This window comes from Rhinolophus sinicus, chromosome 7, assembly GCF_057876585.1.
Source record: "Rhinolophus sinicus isolate RSI-liver-muscle chromosome 7, RSI-T2T, whole genome shotgun sequence".
In the NCBI taxonomy this organism is placed as follows: Eukaryota; Metazoa; Chordata; class Mammalia; order Chiroptera; family Rhinolophidae; genus Rhinolophus; species Rhinolophus sinicus.
Window position 1 is genome coordinate 32,031,827 of NC_142507.1, and position 22,632 is coordinate 32,054,458.

Sequence of the window (22,632 nt, forward strand, 5' to 3'; positions counted from 1 at the left end):
ATGACCTTGCAAACCATACCCAGCATGAGTCCTGCTATAGAGACCATTTTTGCTGGGCTCTTCTCTCTCCTTCCGTAGTGAAGAGCAGATTCATTCACTGGGCAACTCCCCTCATTGTCTTTAGTTCCACTGAAGAGGACTATCTTGCCCTGCAGGCTTCCCCGGCACTTGAAATAAGTGATCCTGAGTGTGGCTCCTATAGCCAAGAGATACCCCTAAAACTGGGGTAGGAGGGTAGGAAGACTTCCAAAGCCTCTGAGAGGAATGCCATCCCATGAAGTGGGTGTCTGCTCTTTGCAACATGAAAACAGAAACACCATTAAAATGCATGTTCCTTTAGTCCCAGAAGCTTGGTCATGGCATTTTGTGATTAGGTGCATTTTATGTGCATTTTTATGGGCAAAGTTACCCAAAGATGAGATTATTTCTGGTTCTTTGGAGGTTTTTTTCATGTGTGTGTGTTTTTAACCTTATTTTTCTTTCTCGTTTCCAACCACTCCTCACAGTTTCAATTCCTCCCTTCTACTTTGTTCTTCTTTCTGTTTCAGGACATTTTATCCCCTAATTATTTCAGATTCTTTTCCCTGTTCTAAAGATCTTGTATCTAAAAATTAAGTATTTAAAAACACTTTCTGGAGGGAGTGGGAAATTCTCCAGAAGTAGGTACAGAGAGAAGTTTGTGAAGCTCTTCCTCTAATGGAATGAAAGCCACTAGATGATGACATTTTCCCACTAGTGTGACTTCCTCCTCTGAATGCTCCACAGGTAGTAATTTTTTTTCAAAACAGAAAATCATGCAGAAATGTTCAAAATTACTAAATAAATAGCTGATCATTATAAGCTAAATTTTCATACCACAAAATAATACTGTGTCGATTTTCATATGTTCAACACAACACATGCACAGTCACTTACACATTTACTTAACTGTTTCCCACTGTGCCTGAAATATCGTATATTTTCATTATTTTTGAAATGGATAGATGGATGGATGAATGAATGAATGAATACAGGAATGGGTGAGCAAGGTTCCTCAAAGCAAGGACTAGGCCTTGAATGTCTGAAATTTGCACACTTGATACAGCAAAAAATGGGTATCTATTGTTTACAGTAGAAAAGCTTTGCTATGTTCCAGTGTTTTTGACCTTGAAGCTCTGTTGTTAAATTTAGCCCAGATTATCACAAATGGGCCTTTGATCAAAAGAGTTGTCTCTCACTGGTTCATCTTTACTTTTGTTCTCTTCCCCAAATCCAATTATCAGAGCTGTTTGCCTCAATCACTAAAAAGCAAGGTTCTTTGATCATTGTGCCAGACTTACCTCTTACTGCTTAGTTAAAACTACTCTCTGTAACCTACACCTCACTCGCTTAACATCACCTCATTCACTTGCCCAACTGCCAGTACTGTTTCCCCAGCTTTGGTCTTTCTTTTTTAGTATGGTTTTGAAGAGGATCAGCATATGCTACCCCAAAATATGCCACATTGATATTAGGATTATTTTTAGCTGAAGGCAATTGACAAGCAGCAGACACTGGGCAACTTTTAGTTCTCGCCCTTTCTGCCTAAAAGCAGAGCAAAAATTTCTCTTTGCAAAGGTGTTCCCATCTCCCATACCAGGAAGAGGAGAATGACTATCACTGAAGACCACTTTTATCACCAGAGACAACAAAGAGATGAGTCTGCATAACAAATCTCATTAAATAACCCTTATCTATCCCACATTTCCTAGTCACCTTCCCACTATTTACCACCACCAGAGGCCCAAACCTTCCCCTACCTTCTTCTGTCTAGTCATTTCTCCACAATTTATCACTTTTTTAAAAATGGTATATAGCCCCTGAGTCTAAGCACTTATCTGGGATTTTTCACTTCTTTTCTGTGAAGCCCTATGCATATAAAAATGTTAATAAAATTTGTATGCCTTTTCTCCCATTAGTCTGTCTTTCGTCAGTTTAATTTGCCAGTTAAAGAACACAGAAAAAGTTTTTTCCTATAGATTCTATAGAAAATAGATAGCCCTATAGCTAGGGCTAATTCCTAAGTAAGAATTCTTGCTCTCTCATATTCAGTTCACACTAGAGCTTTTGGCCATTCATTTAGTCATTATTTACTCATTTAAAAAAATACACATTGATCAATGACTTTTTTTCCTGGCACTATCCTAGGGCCCTGGAGATACGAAGTTTCAGAAGAAATGGCCCCTGCCCTTGAGGAGTGAAGGGTCAGGGTGAAATAGATACATAAATAAATCAGTGGACCACCAGAGCAGGGCAAGCATTTCTACCTGTCGTATTAGAAAAGGCTTCATGGAGGAGTTAGCCTTTAAAACAAGCCCTGAAAGATGAAGGGATATATCTGAAGTTGGTAGGACAAACAGAAGAAAGAGGAGCCATGTGAGCACAGGCGTGGAGTGGCTACAGTGGGGGAGCTGCAAATAGCTCAGTATTCCTTTATGCTTCACATCTGTGAGAGACAGTGTAATGGTAATTAAATGTGGACTCTTAGGCTTGAGTCAAATCTCACCTCTGCCACTTACTGGATGCGCGATACTGGGTGGGTCATTTTACCCCTTGGGCCTTAAACTAAAATGGAGATAATAGTTATACCTATCTCACTCATAGGGTTGATGTGAGAAATAAGTGAATCAAGGCACTTAGAACTATGCCTGGCACTATATAAGTATTAGCTGTTACTTATGTATCTTTTCATTGTGCCCATTTTTGGCACTTATATAAATAGAATCATACATAGATCTTTAGGAGACGTTTTCAGTGAACATCATGTTTTCAGGTTTATCCACATTGATGTGTGCCTCTGTAGGTCATTAATTTTCCTTCTTAGCTCACACATCGTGCACATGCCTTATCTCTGCAAGGTGATCAGGAGCTTTGGAGAGGCAGCACCCTGTTTTCTATATTCCTGCTTTTGAGACGTTTGTTCTTGGTGGCCTTTGTGATTTGTCCTTTGCGATTGTGTTTTTCAAATCTCTAAATTGGAGAAGAGAAGACTAAGAGGTTTACCAAGGGTGATTGAGATTTTTTACAAAGCATGGTGACTGCTCATTCTCTGTCCCCGCTGAGGCTCCAATCAGAGAAATGGCTCCAGCTGCCCTGTGAGACATTTAAGTTAGATAATTATAACTCAGTATGTCCAGTGAGCCATGGGCTGTGTCAGTTCCTTTACATGAATTATCCTATTTAATCCTCAGAGCAAGCCAAAGGAGGAAGTATATTAGTTTGCTAGAGCTGCCACGACAATGTCCGCCAAACTAGGTAGTCTAAATAACAGAAATGTATTGTCTCACAGTTCTGGAGGCTAGAAGTCCAAGATCAAGGTGTCGACAGGGTTGGTTCCTTTTGAGGCAGTGAAAGCGGATCTATTCCATGTCTTTCCCCCAGTTTCTGATGATTTACTGACAGTGTTCTTTGGCTTATAGATTTGTCTTCATCTTCACATACATTCTTCTCTTGTCCAAATTTTCTCTTTTTATAAGGACACGTCACATTGCATTAGGGGCACACTGTATCCAAGTATGACCTCACCTTAACCAGTTATAGCTGCCATGACCTTATTTGTAAATAAGGTCACATTCTGAGGTACAGGGGTTTAGGACTTCAACATATGAATTAGGAGTCCAGGAATTCAATCCATAACTAGAAGATATTATTTTTTCCATTTAAAGATAAGGAAATAGGCCTAGAGAAGGTATGCTAACTTATTGAAGTGGAATGGCTGGGAATCCCAGGGTTAATATGGCAACCTGGTGGTTCTGAATTGGGATGGAATGGAAATGGTGCAGATCCCTAAGAACCACTGAGATGCTGTAGTGACCCAGATCACCCACAGTCACTCCATAAAGCTGTTTTGATGAGCAGTAATGGCATAAATTCTGGCATTAGTCCAACCTGCCACTCACTAGCTGTGTGCTCTCAGGAAAGTTATTTAAGCTCTCAGAGTCCTATTACTTCAGCTATAAAATGAAATAATAGCATCCACTTATGATGTTGTGAAGATTAAAGGACATGGAAAAATGGGTGAGAAATGTAGTAATGACCAAAACTGACACCCCTCCTCTCATCCCAGCCACAGCAAATGCAGCTCCAATACACATCCATATTTCTTATATTAGGGCTCATTTTTTTATGTGATAAAAAACACATAACATAAATTTACACTATTAATTTTTAAATCTGCAGTAGAGAATTGTTAACTATATGCACATTGTTGAACAACTGATCTCTAGAACTGTCTTATCTTGCATGACTGAAACTCTATGCCCACTGAACAACTCCCCATTTTCTCTCCCTTCAACCCCTGGCAACCACCAATCTGCTTTTTGTTTCTGTGAATTTGACTACTTTAGATACATTATATAAAGGGAATCCTACAGTGTTTGTCTTTTTCGGGATTCGCTTATTTCATTCAGCACAATGTCCTCAATGTTCATCCATGTTATAGTATATAACAGGATTTCCTTGTTGTTTAAGATTGAATAATATTCTATTATATATATATATATATATATATATATATATATATATATATATATATATATATATATATATATATATATATCACATTTTCTTTATTCATTCATCCATTGTGGACATTCAAGTTGTTTCCACATCTTGACTGTTGTGCATAACGTGGCAATGAACATGACAGTGCAAGTATCAGTTCAAAATCTTCATTTTAATTCTTTTGGATATATGCCCAGAAGTGGGACTGCTGGATCATATGCTAGTTCTTTTTTTTTTTTTTCTTCTTTTTTTTTTGAGGAACCTCTCTACTGTATTTCATAGTGGCTACACCATTTTACAATTCAAGCTCATTTTAATTAATTTAATTTAGATCATTCAGTGCAACCCCTGAGTCCACTAGGGTTGGGGAGTGGTGGAGGTTCAGAAAGGAGGGAAGCAAAGGAGATCTAAAGGAAGGGTGTCTGCCTCCCAGTATTTCTCAAATAGAGAGGAGTACTTTTGGCATTTAGGGCTGAACAGTTCTTCCTCTTGAAGCCATTGTCCCATGCATTGCAGAAAGGTTACCAAGACATTAAATACCAGTAATACCCCCCAGTCATTGTGCAACCCAAAACACCCACACATTTCCAAATTCTTCCCGCTAAGGATGGCCCAGCCATGGCTGAGGGCGATTGGAAGTTCCAGCAGGCCCCAGGCTGCACACACTCTTTGGGAACTGAACAGCAACCAGCACAGTGGGAAGCACAGCACTGGGGCTCAGGTAGCTCTCCGTGACTGAATGACTAGAATTCCTCTGGGGTGGTCCTTTCTCATAGCTGGACTTCTCCAGCCCCACGTTTCGTATTCTCCCTTGGGAGAAGCTGGTGTAATTTCAAGGGTGCAGTTAAAGGAGGAGGGGACAGGTTCTTAGCTTGGAGAGCCGCACCAGGAGGCTCTTCAAAAGCATTTGTTAATACAATGAGATACCACTACACACCTATTAGAATGTCCAAAATCCAGAACACTGACAACACCAAATGCTGGCAAGGATGCGGAGCAATAGGAGCTCTCATTCATTGCAGGTGGGAATGCAAAACGATACTTTGAAAAACAGTTTGGTGGTTTCTTATAAAACCTAATATACTCTTACCATACAATCCACCAGTTGTGCTCCTTGGTATTAACCCAAATGAGTTAAAAACTTATGTCACACAAAAACCTGCAACAGATGTTTATAGCAGCTTTATTCATGACTGCCAAAACTTGGAAGCAATCAGGATGGCCTTTAGCAAGTGAAACTAAACTGGTTTACCCAGACAATAGAATATTATTCAGGTCTAAAAAGAAATGAACTATCATGTTGTGAAAGACATGGAGGAACCTTAAATGCAGAAACCTTAAGTGAAAGATGCCAATCTGAGAAGTCTGCATTTTCTGTGATTCCAACTATATGACATCCTGGAAAAGGCAAAACTATGGAGACAATTAAAAGATCAGTGGTTGCCAGGGGCTTGAGGGTAGATAAATATGCAGAGCACAGCGTTTTTAGGACATTAAAACTACTCTGGGGGCTGGCCCGGTGGCTCAGGCGGTTGGAGCTCTGTGCTTCTAACTCCGAAGGCTGCCAGTTCAATTCCCACATGGGCCAGTGGGCTCTCAACCACAAGGTTGCCTGTTCAACTCCTCGAATCCCGCAAGGGATGGTGGGCTGCGCCCCCTGCAACTAGCAACGGCAACTGGACCTGGAGCTGAGCTGCACCCTCCACAACTAAGTCAAGGACAACAACTTGACTTGGAAAAAAAATCCTGGAAGTACACACTATTCCCCAATAAAGCCCTGTTACCCTTCCCCAATAAAATCTTTTTTAAAAAAATCTACTCTGCATGATACTGTAATACTAGATATATGTTATTTTATATTTGTCAAAACCCATAGAATGTACAATACCAGGAGTGAACCTTAAGTTAAACTATGACTGGGTGATAATGACATGTCAATGTAGATTTATCTGTTGTAACAAATGTCCCACTCTGATGGAGATATCCATACTGGGGACGCTGTGCCTGTGGGGGCAGGGGATACCAGGAAAGCTCTGTACCTTCCACTCAATTTTGCTGTGAACCTAAAACTGCTCCAAAAAATAAAGGAAATATGTTAAAAATATATTAACATATATTTTTTAAAAACCTACTCAGTAAATAAAGTTGCTAGAGGTAAACACCTTGGGTCAACAGCTCCCCACCATCATCTCTATTTGCGTTTTCTGAGCCTCTGGCTGCCTGAGAGGTCTTATAACATAACGGAGGAGCACTGGGAAACCCCCAAATGAAATTGCAGCATCACTCGGAGATTTGTGTCTAAACAGTCATACAGAACTCAGCACACTTAGGATAGTTGGGTACAGTGATGCCGGCCCCTGGAACTCACACAGAAACTCAATGGTTTCTCCTCCCTCTGGGAGGAGCTGCCTGCTGAGTAATATTTTCTCCTTCCTCCTTTAGTGATAAAGTCTGAAGAATCAAACTGAGTAAGTATTGTGAAATGGAAGTTGTTTGACCCAAACAACTAGTTATCTATTTATTAACCATAGATTTAATTAACCATAGATTTAATTGAGCCTGTAAGAGCCTAGATGTATGTTAAATTTAGTTTAAGTGCTGTAAAGTTTCTAATCCTCAAGTGCAACAGATTTTCACTGAAAAACGCAACTATTACTGAGTAAATTAAAGCTCTGTCCCTCCAAATGCCAGCATTGGTTTAGCATAGTGGCTTGGCTTGCTTTTCTTTCAGATAAATTGTCACTGAAGCAAAACCAAGATAGGAGAAATGTGAACCCCTCTCTTTCAACATGACCCATTGTGTTCAGATTCATAAGAAAGTTAAAAGCCCACCTTTCTCTTTAAGGAAATATGAAAGTTGTGGCTTTGAATAGAATTCATTGCCCTCAGACTTCAAGTGATATCTGTGTTTAGATCTCACCGAATCTGCAGCCCCCTTCCAGAAAAATTCCTTTCTCTCAGTGGTGAGAATAACCCTACCTGGAATGCATGCTTCAAAAGGCTCATGAAGCCTATTCATATGAATGAAACTGCTTTCTCAGGGCTGATGCGGAAGCTGCCCTCCTCAGGGCTTAGGCAACCGAGGAAGGAAACTGCCCTGGGGGCAGTGTGGCAGTTGGGACCGTAGGGCCTGCTGCTGGGGTGGCCGGCGCTGCTTCTGGGGCTGCCTGCCACTGCTGCACGCTGACTGTCCTGTCCAAGATGCAGTCTCTGGACCCTGAGGAGTTCCTGGTCGATGAAGAGGATGATATTTTTGGTGAAGGTAAACATGTCTTTCTTACAGGAGCCGTTTTAGTCTGTTTTGCTGAGCGTTGACACTACTGGAAACTTCTGCCCTGTTTGGGCAAGGACTTGAGGACCTTGAATGAATTCTGGATGGGATGGTGGTTGCAGATATCAATCTAGACACTCAAGGAATATAATGCAAAGCAGGGGACAAAAGAATGGAATGGTTTCTCCATAAGCCTTTTGTGTGTGTGTGTGTCATGACTACATAAAGGTTAAGTTTAGATTGGAATATAGTACTAAGTCTTTCCTTATTCCTCTTCAATGCTCTATTGTCTAGCACTGTAGGGAAGCCCACAGCGAGGCTGCTAGGACAGCAGTTGGACAAATGGATCAGAGCAGTTCCCCATGTATCTTATTGCTTTGATCTGCACTGCCTCGGCTTTTCCGCTTTGCATCTCTCATTCTTCCTCGGACCCCAATTCTTCCGGCCTCTCCCTTTTCCTTTTCTCCTAGGCAGGGATGCTGCAGCCATGCTAGCTTCTGACACCCACCAGCACCGCCTAGTATTCCTTCTTCTTTCACTGCTCTTCCACATGTAGACATATGGAGTGGAAATTTGCTATGAGGGTTGTGATTTCAAGTAGCTAATCTATTAATCTACAACTTTCTTTTTCAAATGCTGTCTATGAAACTGGCCCATAGGCAAGAGTTTTTCCAGAACTTGGAGCTGTCTAAATAAACAGTAATCTAGACTCAGGTACTTCATAAATTCAGTTGTTTTCCATAAGAAACCATATCTAATAATTTTCTTTAAAAACTCTATCAAGTAATTTTTTAAAGGAGCACTAGTAAGTTTCTAGGGGTTACCCAAGTAATACCGTTCATTGAAGAAAACTTAAAGGGTATGACATAATAAGACTCTTTCAATCTAATCATCTAAGATATAACCACTTTTAATGATTTGCTGTCCGTCTTTCCATTATTTTGTTCTAGTTTCAAAGCTATTTAAAACCATAATTTGAGTTTTTATCACAACCTAAATCAGCTTGAAGAATATCTACTGGAGCTTCGTTGCTGTTTGCCAAATTCTCAGTCTTTTGCTTTACTCTCAGGACAGGTATTTAGAGCCACTTGAAGTTTGACTTAGGCTCTGTTGCTTTGCTTCCACTTGTGCTTGAAGGTGTTTTCTCTGGTTATACCTATTTAGCTATTTACTTCCCTCAGAACTTAAAAAATGTTCACAAGTAGGGCATTGAGGCTAGATTGGACAAATTGGAAATTATTCATCCAGCCTCCAAAATACCCAGGCCACATTTCCTGCCTCAAAGGGGTTTTTCTTTTACATCTGCCGACGGTGCTAAAGAGCGCCACCTATAGACTGATGCTTGCACTACGGATTGTGTGCGCCCCACCCCTCAGAGGTCAGCCCGCGGCACAGCAGGCTTGATGAGCCTGTATCTATCGTGAGCATTCATGAGTATTGAGGTGATTGTTTTAAACTCAGCAGCCATGTTAAAGAGTCAAGTTGGGAGACAGACAGGATTCAGATTCAAATTCTCATTTTGCCTCGTACTACCTAAGCAACTTAAGCAAGTTACTTAATTTGCTAAACTGAACCTCAGTTTCCTCAGAGGTGAATTGGGACGGCAATACCTATTGGGTTGTATAGATTATCTTCATAATAGATTCCTAATATTTGCGTTGCACTTCACATGTGACATGATTTATACTTTCCAGACTGATTATCTCATTTAACTTAATCTTCAAAAATTAGACAGCGCATCCTTGTAAATCCAACATTTGGTTTTTTTTGTATTCGGTTTTCAGAGTCATGGCTCACGTTTGCCAGTTTATGTGAAAGCTTATCCAGGAGGTCCCTCATGTTAGGAAAGCTCTGTGCGGGGTAACAGTCAAGAGCTTCGTCTCTGGAGTTGCACTGCCTGGGCTTTGCCACTTAATTCACTCTGTGACTTTGAGCAGATTACTTATTCTCTCTGTGCCTTAGTTTAATCTCTTATAAAATGGAATACAAACCTCATAGGGTGGTGTAAGGATTAAACGTTACAGGGAAAGTGCTTTGCCTAGAACACGGTAGGTAAGTACTCGATAAATACTAACTCCTATTATATATTCACAAAAAGGCTTTATAGAGTAACTTGGAAAGTGATGTATAAAGGGGATTTAGCACAGAGTTTTTTCATGTCTGGTTAACCTAGTATGTTCAAAATAGGACTTGTTTACAGAGCTTGAGTTTAGAAACAACTTTTCAGAGGTCTGATAGAATGGAAACACCCCTGGAGAAGTTAGGAGTCTGCACTGTAGTCCTGCACCTGCTGTTACAAGGCTGTAGGATCTTACACAAGCCATTCATCTTCTTTGGGTGTCATTCTTCATCAAAAACAAGACGTTTGAGTATACATTCTCTTAAGATCTCATTTTTTAACCTCCAGCATTCTTACTTAATCCTTTCTGCCCAGATTACATGTACCTAGAGGAATTCACGCTTGCTCTAGATGTCATCCATGCTTTCAGCTCTCTTAGCATGCCTAGGAAAACAAAAAGCTTTTGGTACAGTTTCCTCTAACATAAACGAAGGAATATGCCCAGGAGCTTGTTACTAAGGCAACCATATTTCCTTGCAATGGACACATTCCTAAAAGGACCATTTCCCCTTAAAGGAACACAGATTGGAATTTAGGTCCATTTGGTTAAAAGAAAAAATAAATTCACTTAGATTTATGTACCACATAAAGATATTGGAAGAAAAAAACGAGTCAAGCTCACAACATGTTGTTTAACTGCCTTTCTGAGATCCTGTTTGCTTCCGCTATGGTTTTCTGTGGTTAAAAAAAAAAATTAAGGTTTACAGAATGAAGAAGCATTGGTGGGTAACTGCTTTTGTTGTAGGGGAGAGTTGCATATGGTGGGGGGTGGGGAGAGAGGGAGAGAGACAGCAGTCATCCACCTACCCACCAGAAATCCCAATATTTATTTCCCTTCCTCTCCTCTCCTCTCCCCTCACATCCCCTCCTCTCTCTCTCTCTCTCTCTCTCTCTCTCTCTCTCTCTCTCTCTCTCTCACACACACACCTCAAGTTTGCTTTCCAAACAACACCAACATTATCCTTCCAGTTAGAAAATGGTTACTATCGGGTAGATTCATTCTTTCTTGGGGAAATGATTGATTTGATTACCAAGATATTTAAAAACCAGTAAACTGGAATTAGAGGCCCCTTTCCCATTGTTGTTTCAAACTTATCAAATTAAAGGACTTTCATCTGTTTTGTCACTGTGTCTTTTTGACAGCTAGCCTGGTGTATGTTAGTTGAAATAGCTGGATGGATAATAATAGTAATGATAACTAAAACCATTTTGATGACGATGATGATGATGATGATGATGATGATGACAGAAAAAAGAAACAAGTTTCAGGCACAGTGGAGGCCCTTGGCCAGCTTTCAAGAACAGAACAGAATTCATGTGTGGGATGAAACAGTTCCCCAGGTGGTCAGTTGTTAGTTTAGCAGCCAAAATTACTCCTTGGCCCAAGTTAAAGCTGCAATTACTTCTTTCCTTAGAACAACAAGACTTCATTGCCTCCATTTTCAGCACTGCTCAGTAATCTGTTGACAAGTGCAATGATCAGAATAATAAAACACCACAAGTTCACAGTTCTATGTGCAAAGTACTTCTCAGGCTCGTCTATTCCTTGGAGACTCACATAAAGTCTCTCTTCTAGAAAGACCACAGGAAACTGCAAAGTTTTGCCAGACCTTCGAATGTTAGCCAGAGCTGGTATAATGCAGCATAGCATGAGAACAGTTTTTCTATCCTAGATCACAGTGTCTCGGATCCAGGAAGTTGGATCTAGGAAGTTGTTTCAACCTCCCCAACAGAGGAGAACTCTCCTAGATGGAGATGAACTGTCAAAAGGAAGTCCCCCCAGGGCGACCCGTTAGCTCAGTTGGTTAGAGTGAAGAGCTCTTAACAACAAGGTTTCTGGTTCGATCCCCACATGGGACTCTGTGAGCTGCGCCCTCCACAACTAGATTGAAACAACTACTTGACTTGGAGCTGATGGGTCCTGGAAAAATACACTTAAAATAAATGAAAGTTTAAAAAAAAGAAAAAAAGGAATTCCCCCAAACATTAGCTGCCTGTTGCTCTTAAAGTGACCAACAGGTGGTTGGAAAAACATGCAACTCACTTTGAACCAAACCTCTCTCCTTTCCCCAAGCCAAGTAAATTAGCAAAATTTCCCTTTCAAAGGGAACTTCAGCTCAGAAAGAGCAAGACAATTGCAAAAGATTTAGCCCAAAAAAAAGAATTGTAAGTAGAATAGATGTCCACTTTCTGTCTTTCTGGGTAGACTGCTTATGAAGACAAGGTACATTTAAAAAAAACATATGTAAACAATTATGCAACCTGTTGTAGTCTAGCATATTTTGATGTTGTTTACTGAATTACATTTGCCCTTGCCAAAATTAAAAGAAAGAAGGAAGAAGAGACTAAATTATGATTATGTATAAAACCAATAAATCCTGAAAGTTCAGACTGGTTCAGTTATATGCTCTATGGAAAAATTATTAAAAGTGTCTGCGCTTTGGCTAGAGAGAGATGGAGCTTTTTGCTTAATTGTGCCACATTTTATATCATATAAATATAATAGTTGTTATTTAGCTATGGTTGACTTTTCTCAAAAATATCCATATCTGGGGGTCTCAAGTGAACCCAAGTAACCAAATTGGAGGAGGTACAGGAAGAGGTTGTCCTGGTTTCCTGGGTTGAAAAGAGTTGGTCACTCTTTGCTTTCATGATTTGCCAAAGTTGCTTGGATCAATTTCCACCCTTAGATTCCTGGATAAATGCTTTGGTTGGAAGTCATTTTCCCTGTTTTCTTTGTCACAGGGTCTGAGAGCAGACACAGACCTTCCCACAGTAATTCATGCCTATGTGACCTCTGCCTCAGATTACTGGAAAACAATCTCTTCCCATAGATGTCTAGGAAGCCTTCTTTGGCTGGTGCCAAAGAGATGGTGTCATTTCAGGGGCACAAACTAAAATAGCACATTGCAGTAAAGCTATGCAGGCTCTTAGCCACCGGCCCACCCCTGATTTATGGCCTCCGGTGACCTCACAGTGACCTATTTAGATCAGGCCAAAGCAAAAAAGGGGCCAAATGTTACAAATAAAGCATTTTTTTAAATGCTTATTTAATATCTCTATGAGCAGCCAGAAAGGTCTTTTTAGGAATGGTATGTGACATACTTGAGTATGTCTTCTATAGGATTTGAGTTGAAAAGTGAAAGTATATGCATATCCATTTATGTGTGGCAAAATAATCCTTTTTACAGAAAAAGAAATGTATAGTTGTTATGACCAAAACAGTGTAACAAATTGAGAGTATTGTCCTTCCTCCTTAATAGAAGTCACTTCACTTACTCAAGTCAACATATTCACTAAAGAGGTGTGGTTTATCCAGTTAACCACACCTCACGTGTTCTATTGTGCATAGCAAGTGTCAGCTTAGTCAACTTCTTGTTCATTTTTGGATGGCTAAGTTTTGCCTATTGATTGTTTGCCAAACAGCTGTGATATTTAACAAAGATGTTTACAATTCAGTCATTTCAGAGGAGGTGTTAAAGAAGGAAAAGGTATTAGTTGAGTCAAATTGAAATGACTATTGCAAGTACAAGAAAAAAGGCAGAGAAGGGTTGGAGAGGAAAAACAGAAAAATAATGACTGGTCCTGGCAAGTGAAAATGGAGAGAAGAAAGCAAAACCCAAAATGCAGGTGTTGGTGTGATATGGAACATTCATTTACTTTCTTGACATCCAGTATGTTCCAGGCTGTATTGGGAGATGGTTTCAGGGAGAGGGGGTGCTGGAATGTGGATGTGACCAACTGACTAGGAGAGTGATGATTGAACAGCATGTGAACATCAGAGTGAAGGAGGGTTTGTCCAGAATCTGAAGTGTTCAGTGTTCGATCCTTGTCGAGAGACAAGCCAGGTTATTTAAGCTGAAAAACCACTTCACTTTTTGTTGTGTAGAGAGAGCATATTTTATCATTCATCTAGAATTTCCCTTCAAGAATAAAAGAACCATCTACTTGATCATTTTTAGATATTGTTAAGAGACAGATTTTGACCTATGCTGGGAAAACAATCAAATGGCAGACATAACAGCCAGTTTTACTCCAGAAGGTAAATTAGTAATTTATACGATTATTATTCTTTCACATGTGGACTTCCTATATCTTATGTTTTTTCATAACATAAGAAACATTTGTTAAGCCTCAACTTGCTTAACAAGTGTTTCAGTCAAAAGACATTTAAAGATCAATGATGGATACAAAGTAAAAATTTTGGACCTTAACATATGAAAGTGAGGAAAATATGAACTTTTGGAGGGATGAGGTGTCCATTTTCCCAACTGAGAGAAAGAGAAAGCAGTATGTCAAAATTTGTAAAGATTTTCATTAATAGATAGTAAACAGAGGGTATTTCGTCTGCTGTACTGTGTGGTTTAACCATAGGAAATAATCATTTCTAAATCAAATAAAGAGGAGAAAGAACAAGTTGCTGCCTTCTGGAAAATGATGAGGTTACAGGGCCATCTTTTCACTGCAATTTTTCCTTCTTAGTTTTTGAATCATTGGGAGTTAAAAGTTTAAATCTTTATACTATACAATTCCAACAGCAAGAGGGAAAGACCAGCTGGTCCCTTTCCCCTCTTGACTTCATTCTAAACTGTCCATTCAGTAAGAAGTACTGAGCTAAGAAACAAGGAGAAAATAACGACTTTCCTATCACAGATTGAATCAGCTGGCTGAACAGTTGAATATAATTATTTTTTCTTTATGAACTGGCAACTCTGAGAGGAAGTAAATATGAAAATGTTTTCTATGGTGGGATTCTTCTTTTTATAACAGCACAATGAATCAATAGAATGGTATTTGAAGAATAGTGCATCAAAGAATCAAATATGCAGATATGATTTTTGGAAGGTGCTCTCAACCACTTTCACACTTTCAGATAAATTACATGACTGCAATGTTAGGAGAAACAAATTTCTTTCCTTCAGTGTCTGGTTTACAGGCTGAAGGGTACCAAGGAAATTTCTGGGGTGGGACATGTCTAGGCCCCCTATAAATCTCCATTAGCATCTTTAAAAACTGAAAAATAAATTAGAATTTTAAATCTTGATATAAAGCATGATAAAAAGCTTTTTCAGAAAACATTGCTATTTTGAACGATAAAACATTGCTATTTTGAACGATCTGCACTTTACTGAGTAAAAAATTGTACGCTTGCTCTGCAAACAGTGTCCAGAGGAGGGCCAGACCCCTCTTCCAGCCATATTGCTATACTAAGTACTTTGCATACAAAAATTCTAAAGCCACCATTGTTTTTAAATCTTTGATTTTTACCATTCAGACTTTCAAACTGAGGGAAAGTAGCATAGTAGAAAGAGCAGAATATTTGGACTTAAAAGACCTAGTTCAACTTACTAGTAGTTTGACTTTAGGCAAGTTACCTAACTTTTCAAAAGCTTCACTTTCCATTTTCCATATGGAGATGATAATTACGGTGATGCTTATGAGGATGGGGTAGTGGATGTGGTTTTGATGGCGATGGGGATGGTGGGGCTGGTTGTGATGACGGTGATGAAGATTATGGTGGTGGTGGTGGTGATGTGATATTGATGATGGTAGTGATGGCGATGATGATGGTGGTGAGGATGGTGATGGTGATATGATGATGATGGTGATGTGATGAAGGTGATGATGGTTGTCATCTCCTCAAAAATTACTCTGAAGTTAAATGAGATAACATATGAGATAATGGAAAATTATTAAGGGCTTACTGTATAACTGTGGAGGCAAAAAATAATATTTTTAACAGCATCTTTAACAATATACAATCATTTTACTATGATTTTCTCAGCTGTCTCAACCTCTCAAATCTATACAATTTCCCTCTTCTACTCCTGGCCTGTGATTAACAAAGACACAAGCTAATAAGACCACAGCCATTGAGATTGCTCACTTCAAATGCTTTCCTGAGAATACAGCGGTCTGTCTAGCTCATAAATTAACAAATCTTATCTCCACTATGTGACCAAGGCAGGTCTCAGAATGTAAATCCATTGCTTGGCACAGAATAAGTATGTGATTTCCTACCCATGTTTTATTGCTTTTACAAATTTGGTCTCCCTCTGAAAACTATTTGAATATTGAAGAATAATATACATTATGGTAGTTTTCTTTTTCTTTCCTTTTTTTTTTTATTTTTGTGCTTTATTGCAATGCCATATATATTTTTTTAAATCAATTTATTGGGGAACAGTGTGTTTTTCCAGGGCCCATCAGCTCCAAGTGGTTGTCCTTCAATCTAGTTGTGGAGGGTGCAGCTCAGCTCCAAGTCCAGTTGCCATTTTCAATCTTTAGTTGCAGGGGGCACAGCCCACCATCCCATGGAGGGAATTGAACTGGCAACCTTGTTGTTAAGAGCTCGCACTCTAACCAACTGAGCCATCCGGCCACCCCAATGGCAGTTTTCTAATGGATAGAGTCTCTTTGCCTTGGTCATGAATGCTGGAGGCAATGAATAACATCTTTAACAGCATCTTTAACAATATACAAACCCTATTTCCTGAATAAATATTTGCTTGAAGTAAACACACCACAGATACTGCCTCCCCAGGACTACTTTACAGAGTTCTTTTAGTTTTTATTTTTGTGTTTTGTTTTGTTTTTTAATGATTTGTATTTTTCAATTAGAGTTGACATACAATATTATATTAGTTTCAAGATTACAACATAATGATTACACATTCACCCTGATAAATCTAGTACCCATCTGACACCATACAGTTACAATGTTATTGACTATATTCTTTATGCTATATATTACATCCCCATAACTGTTTTGTAACTACCAATTTGTACTTTTTAATCCCTTCCCCTTTTTTCCTCATTTTCTCACCCTCCCCCCCCCCCCCCCATCGGGCAACCATCAAAATGTTCTCTGGCTCTATGAGTTTGTTTCTGTTTTGTTGGTTCATTTATTTTGTTTTTTAGATTCCACATATACATGAAATCACATGGTATTTGTCTGTCTCTGTCTGACTTACTTCACTCAGCATAATACCCTATAGGTGCATCCATGTTGTTGCAGATGGCAAGATTTCATTCTTTTTTACGGCTGAATAATGTTCCATTGTATATATGTACCACTTCTTCTTTATCCATTCATCTATTGATGGACACTTAGGTGGCTTCCATATCTTGGCTATTGTAAATAATATTGCAGTGAACATATATATGCATATGACTTTTAGAATTAGTTATTTGGGGTTTCTTCAGATAAATACCCAGAAGGGAAATTACTGGGTCCTTCTTTGTCTCTTGTTATAGCCTTTGTTTTAAAGTCTATTTCGTCAGGTATAAGTATTTCTACCCCAACTTTTTTTTTTCACTTCCATTTTCATAAAATATCTTTTCCTATCCCTTTACTTTTAGTCTGTGTATCTTTCTATGTGAAGTGAGTCTTTTGCAGGTAGCATATGTAAGGGTCTTGTTTTCTTATCCATTCATCCACCCTAGATCTTTTGATTGGAGCGCTTAATCCATTTACATTTAATGTAATTGTTGATAGATATGTAGTTATTCCCATTTGATTATTCATATTTTTCTCCTTCTTCTTCTCCTTCTCCTTCTTCTTCTTCTTCTTCCTCTTCCTCTTCCTCTTCCTCTTCCTCTTCCTCTTCCTCTTCCTCTTCCTCTTCTTCTTCTTCTTCTTCTTCTTCTTCTTCTCCTTTTAACATTTCTTGTAATACTGGTTTGGTGGTGATGAACTCCTGTAGCTTTTTCTTGTGTGGAACGCACTTTATCTCTCATTTCATTCTAAATGATAATCTTTCTGGGTAGAGTAATCTTGGTTGTAGGTCACTTTGAATATTTCCTACCAATCCCTTCTGGCCTGAAAAGTTTCTGTTGAGAAAATCAGATGAATTTCTTCAGGGAACTCCCTTGTAGGTAACTGTTTTTCTTTTGCTGCTTTTAAGATTCTCTCTTTGTCTTTAACCTTTGGAATTTAAATTATCATGTGTCTTGGCGTGGGCCTCTTTTGGGTTCATCTTGTTTGGGACTCTTTGTGTTTCCTGTGCTTGTATGTCCATTTGTTTCACTAAGTCAGGGAAGGTTTTAGTCATTATTTCTTCAAATAGTTTTTTTTAAAGATTTTATTGGGGAAGGGGAACAGGAATTTATTGGGGAACAGTGTGTATTCCAGGACTTTTTTTCCAAGTCAAGTTGTTGTCCTTTCGATCTTAGTTGTGGAGGGTGCCGTTCAGCTTCAAGTTGTTGTCCTTTTCAGTCTTAGTTGTGTGCAGCTCAGTTCCAGGTCCAGTTGCCATCGCTAGTTGCAGGGGGTGCGGCCCATCATCGCTTGCAGGAATTGAACCGGCAACCTTGTGGTTGAGAGGACACACGCCAACCAACTGAGCCATCTGGGAGCTCAGCAGCAGCTCAGCTCAAGGCGTGTTCAACCTTATTTGCAGGGGCGCAGCCCACCATCCCTTGTGGGAGTCGAGGAATCGAACCGGCAACCTTGTGGTTGATAGCCTACTGGCCCATGTGGGAATCAAACCGGCAGCCTTTGGCGTTAGGAGCATGGAGCTCCAACTATCCGAACCACTGGGCCGGCCCCCTCTAATGTATTCTTTATTGCAGTTATTGTATTTTTCATTTCTGACTGGTTCTTTTTTATGTTTCTTATCTCAATTTTTATGTTTCATATCTGTTTGTTGAAGTTCTCCCTGAGATCCTTTTAACCAGTGTTTTGAGCTCTGCATCTTGTAGGTTGCTTGTCTCCATTTTGTTTAGTTCTTTTTCTGGAGGTTTGCTCTGTTCTTTCATTTGGGTTATGTTTCTTTGTCTCCTAATTTTGGCTGTCTCCTTGTGTGTTTTTTTCTACATAATAGGTAGAGCTGTTATGTCTCCTACTCTTAGTAGAGTGGCCTTATGTAGTGAGGTGTCCTGTGGGGCCTAGTCGCAGACTCCCTGGTCATCTGAGCTGGGTGCTCCGGTTCTATCCCTTATGTGGGTTGTGTGTGCGCTCCTATTGTAGTTCAGTCTTGATTGCTGCTGGCACATCAATGAAAGGGATTGACACTTGGGCTAATTTGTTATGAAAACTGGCCATGACTACAATGGAGGAGGTGTTTTTCAGGGGCTGACCCTACAGGCAGGATTCACTTTAGCACAGCTCTGTTGCCTTCCCAGTCTGCGCTTTGGGTATGTTGTTTGTGGAAGTGGTTCCATGATGCTCTGGTGTAGTCTGAAGCTGGCCACTGAATATATTGGTACCAGGGCCTCTTGGGAAGGGCTCTGGTGAAGGCCAAGGTCAGCTGCTGCCTGTGTCCTGCCCAGGGCCATTTGATATGAGCTAAAAAGTAATCTGCAGATGGTTGCAATTTGTGCTGGGCTTGGAGGTTCCCAGGAGAGGCTAAGCTGTGCACTGAGGCTGACTGCATAGCAAGAGGTATGGGCCATGCTGAGACCAGATGATGCTTATTTAGGGTTTATGAATGTTTGAGAGATTTTAGAGTCTGCAGCATGAGCCAAGACAGTCCATTTGTATGGAAAAGCCACTGCAAGCGGCTTGGTGATGTTGATGGTGTGGTCTCAGGAAATCACCAGGGCAAGGTGAAGAGTTTTAGCCAAGTTGATGGGGATCCAGATATGGCATCAGCCTAAGTCTCACGCTGGGTGGTGGTAGGGCTATACATAGGAAAAATGGCTTCTGCTGGCACTTCTATCTGGAAGAAAGCTGCCCCTCTAGCCCTTGCCTTGAACCCAGACAATTCAGTTTCTCCCAGTGTATGTCTTTGTGCCTTTTGAGCTGCTGCCCCAGCACTGGAGCTCAGAGCAAGTGAGTCCGTCAGCAAGCAAGTCCATGTGAGAGCCCTTTAAGAGGGGCTCCCGGTGTCCTCCATCTCACTCAGACACCATCTCTGCTGGTTTTACAGCCAGAAGTCATGGAGACATCTCTTCTAGGCACTGAAATGCTTGGCTAGAGAGCCTGGTGTGGGGCTGGGACCAAGCTCACTGCTCAGAGGGGACCTCCGCAGCCAATATCTCCCTCCTGATTTTTAACCACCACACGTGGGTATGGGACCAGCCTGTTCAGGTCTATGCCCCTCCCACCAGTCTCAATGTGGCGTCTTCATAGTTATAGGACTTATATGTTCAGATAGACTTCAAGTGATACTCATTGATGGTTGTTCTGTAGTTTAGTTGTAATTTTGATGTGGTTTACAGAGTTCTTTTAAAAAAGTAATCTGAGAAAGGCTTGGCTTCCTATATTTGTTAAAACATTTCCAATTTAAAGATAACATCCATTGAAAAAAAATTTTTTTAATTGGCGAATACTGGGGAAGAGTGTGTTTTTCCAGGGCCCATCAGCTCTAAGTCAAGTCATTGTTCTTTCAATCTAGTTGTGGAGGGCGCAGCTCAGCTCCAAGTCCAGTCGCCATTTTCAATCTTAGTTGCAGGGTGCACAGCTCACCATCCCATGTGGGAATTCAATTGGCAACCTTGTTGCTGAGAGCTTGTGCTCTAAACAACTGAGCCATCCGGTCTCCCCAACACCCACTGAAATTTGAATTATATATATGTTATAGCATTTTAGGATAGTAATTAAGATTTTAAACAAATCTTCTACACTGTCCCTTCTAGTGGTATTTTGTTTTGTTTTTACTTCCATTGCTTTTTAAATATTTTCAATGGTAAAACCTCCTGGAGGAAATCACAATAATCCATGTATGCATATTGTTGTGTAAATATATTAATATGCATGCACATGTACAGGAGGACAAACATTAGCTCAGTTGCTTAATAATCCTGCATAGCGCAGAGCACAAGTTAATAGGATCAATCTGCTGTGAACTAACCAACAAATACTTATTGAGCACCACTCAGTGAAAGTTAGGACCAGGGCACAAAACTGGTCAGTTAAGTCAGAAATGGAACCAGTTTTAGCCAGGTGGACTAGAAATGGATCAACTCAAATCGTCCCCATTCTTGGAAAGACAACTGCCTGTTTCTGTCCAGTCCGCAAGATAAGAATGGTTCTTACAGATGAGCCTTTGCAATTGATTTGATGATAGGAACACTATTTCTGAACTCCAATTAAGCAAAATGTTATCCCAAAGAAAAGGAATTCCATTCTTCTCCTTAGCAGGAAAAAAAATCTTAATAATTATTATATTTTGAGTTTTCTCCAAAAAAAGTGAAATTTTGTTTCCTCATAATATGGAATTATATACATAATTTCCTTGTGTTTTTGTTGTTGTTTTTGTTGCTTGTTTGTTTGTTGACTTCTTGGCGCACAAAACCTAAAATTTTACTGTCTGGCTCCTTACAAAAACAGCCTGGTGACCGCGGTTCAGGTCATCAACTTCCAAATCATTTTGCCTCTTACATCACTGAGAATTTCTTAACCATCTCTCTCTCCAGCCCTTTCCCTTCTCACTCCTGTTTAGAGGGTCTTTTCATCGTTACACATCCATTGAAGATGAGATTTGTCCCCATCCCAACTTGTTATTTAGACGTTCTTTTTAAGAGACTATGCCACCATATTACATTACTCTATAAAACAAACTGGAAGAATGATGAAAAATCAGTGGTACAAGACAAAACCAAAGACAGCATGACCTAAGTGGGAGAGGGCAGAGAAAGCAACATCACTTAAGGGAGGAAAGAAACACAGTAGGACCAAGAATCTATTCTCCCAGGCCATCAACGCATTAAGTGAGAGAAGACAGCACACAGGAAACGTCCAGGGTCCTGCCCACTTATACCTCTGCATCATTAAACGAATCTCCTCCCCATTTGACTCTTTCAGTTCACATGGCTCCAAGAACTGAAGCCCTTGGACTTCCTCGCATAGTGAGAAATGACTGATGCATGAGTATGACTCAAAGTCATCTTTTTGGCTTTTCCTCACATACCACTCCAAATCTGCCCACTCATCAAGGAGAAATGGTGCCAGATCTCAGAGGCATAGCCTAAAGAAACACAAATTGGAAATACCGTACCTCTACATTAGGAGATTTTACAGGATTAGCAGAATTTTGATCATCCCAAAACAGTGCTGGCTCTTGACCATGGTCCTTCATCTTTAAGGCAGATGGGTGTGTGTCCTCTCAGCCTGCATGTTAATTTGAGGACAAGGAAGCCTTTTCAAAGGCACCAAGCAGAGAATGAAAAGCACAGCTCTACATACCCATGCACTTTTAGTGAGGGCCACGTGGCTCCCAGTTGCTGAGCATTAGGAGCAGCAATGTTTTGCTCTCTTAGGCATCTCTGAGCAGTTCTAACTTACCAGAGGGGGAAGGCATCTTGTTGTTAAAAGGTTAGGGAGGGGCGGCTGGTTAGCTCAGTTGGTTAGGGCGTGGTGCTCTTAACAAAGTTTCTGGTTCGAACCCCACATGGGCCACTGTGAGCTGCGCCCTCCACAACTAGATTGAAACAACTACTTGACTTGGAGCTGATGGGTCCTGGAAAACACACTTAAAATAAATTTAAAAAACAGGTTAGGGAGCCATTGTGCGCTGTCAGTGAGAATATAGAACGGTGCAGCTGCTATGGAAAACAACATGGTGGTTCTTTTAAAAATTAAAAATAGAACTACTATATAACCCAGCAATTACACTTTTGGTTATAGACCCAAAAGAACTGAAAGCAAGGTCATGAAGAGATATTTGTGTATCCATGTTCATAGCAGCATTATTCACAATAGCCAAAATGTAGAAACAATTCAAGTATCCATCGACTGACTGCTCAATGGGCAAACAAAATGTGGTACATACATTCA

The 22,632-nt window shown here is 40.1% G+C and overlaps 1 protein-coding gene across 3 annotated transcripts in view; it reads left to right on the forward strand.

Annotated features, from left to right (window-relative positions):
• RIPOR2 (RHO family interacting cell polarization regulator 2) overlaps positions 1 to 22,632 on the forward strand; it is a 188,158-nt gene that overhangs the window by 69,644 nt on the left and 95,882 nt on the right. Inside the window, exon 1 of one of the 3 annotated variants that reach the window (XM_019716820.3) lies at positions 7,575 to 7,783. The exons of 1 other annotated variant lie outside the window; for it this stretch is intronic. In XM_019716820.3, the coding sequence (XP_019572379.2) occupies positions 7,723 to 7,783 (61 nt within the window). In that variant the 5' untranslated portion in view covers positions 7,575 to 7,722. Of the gene's footprint in view, positions 1 to 7,574; positions 7,784 to 22,632 lie in introns of those variants that run through there. One more of the 3 variants, XM_074318944.2, reaches the window with a different exon arrangement.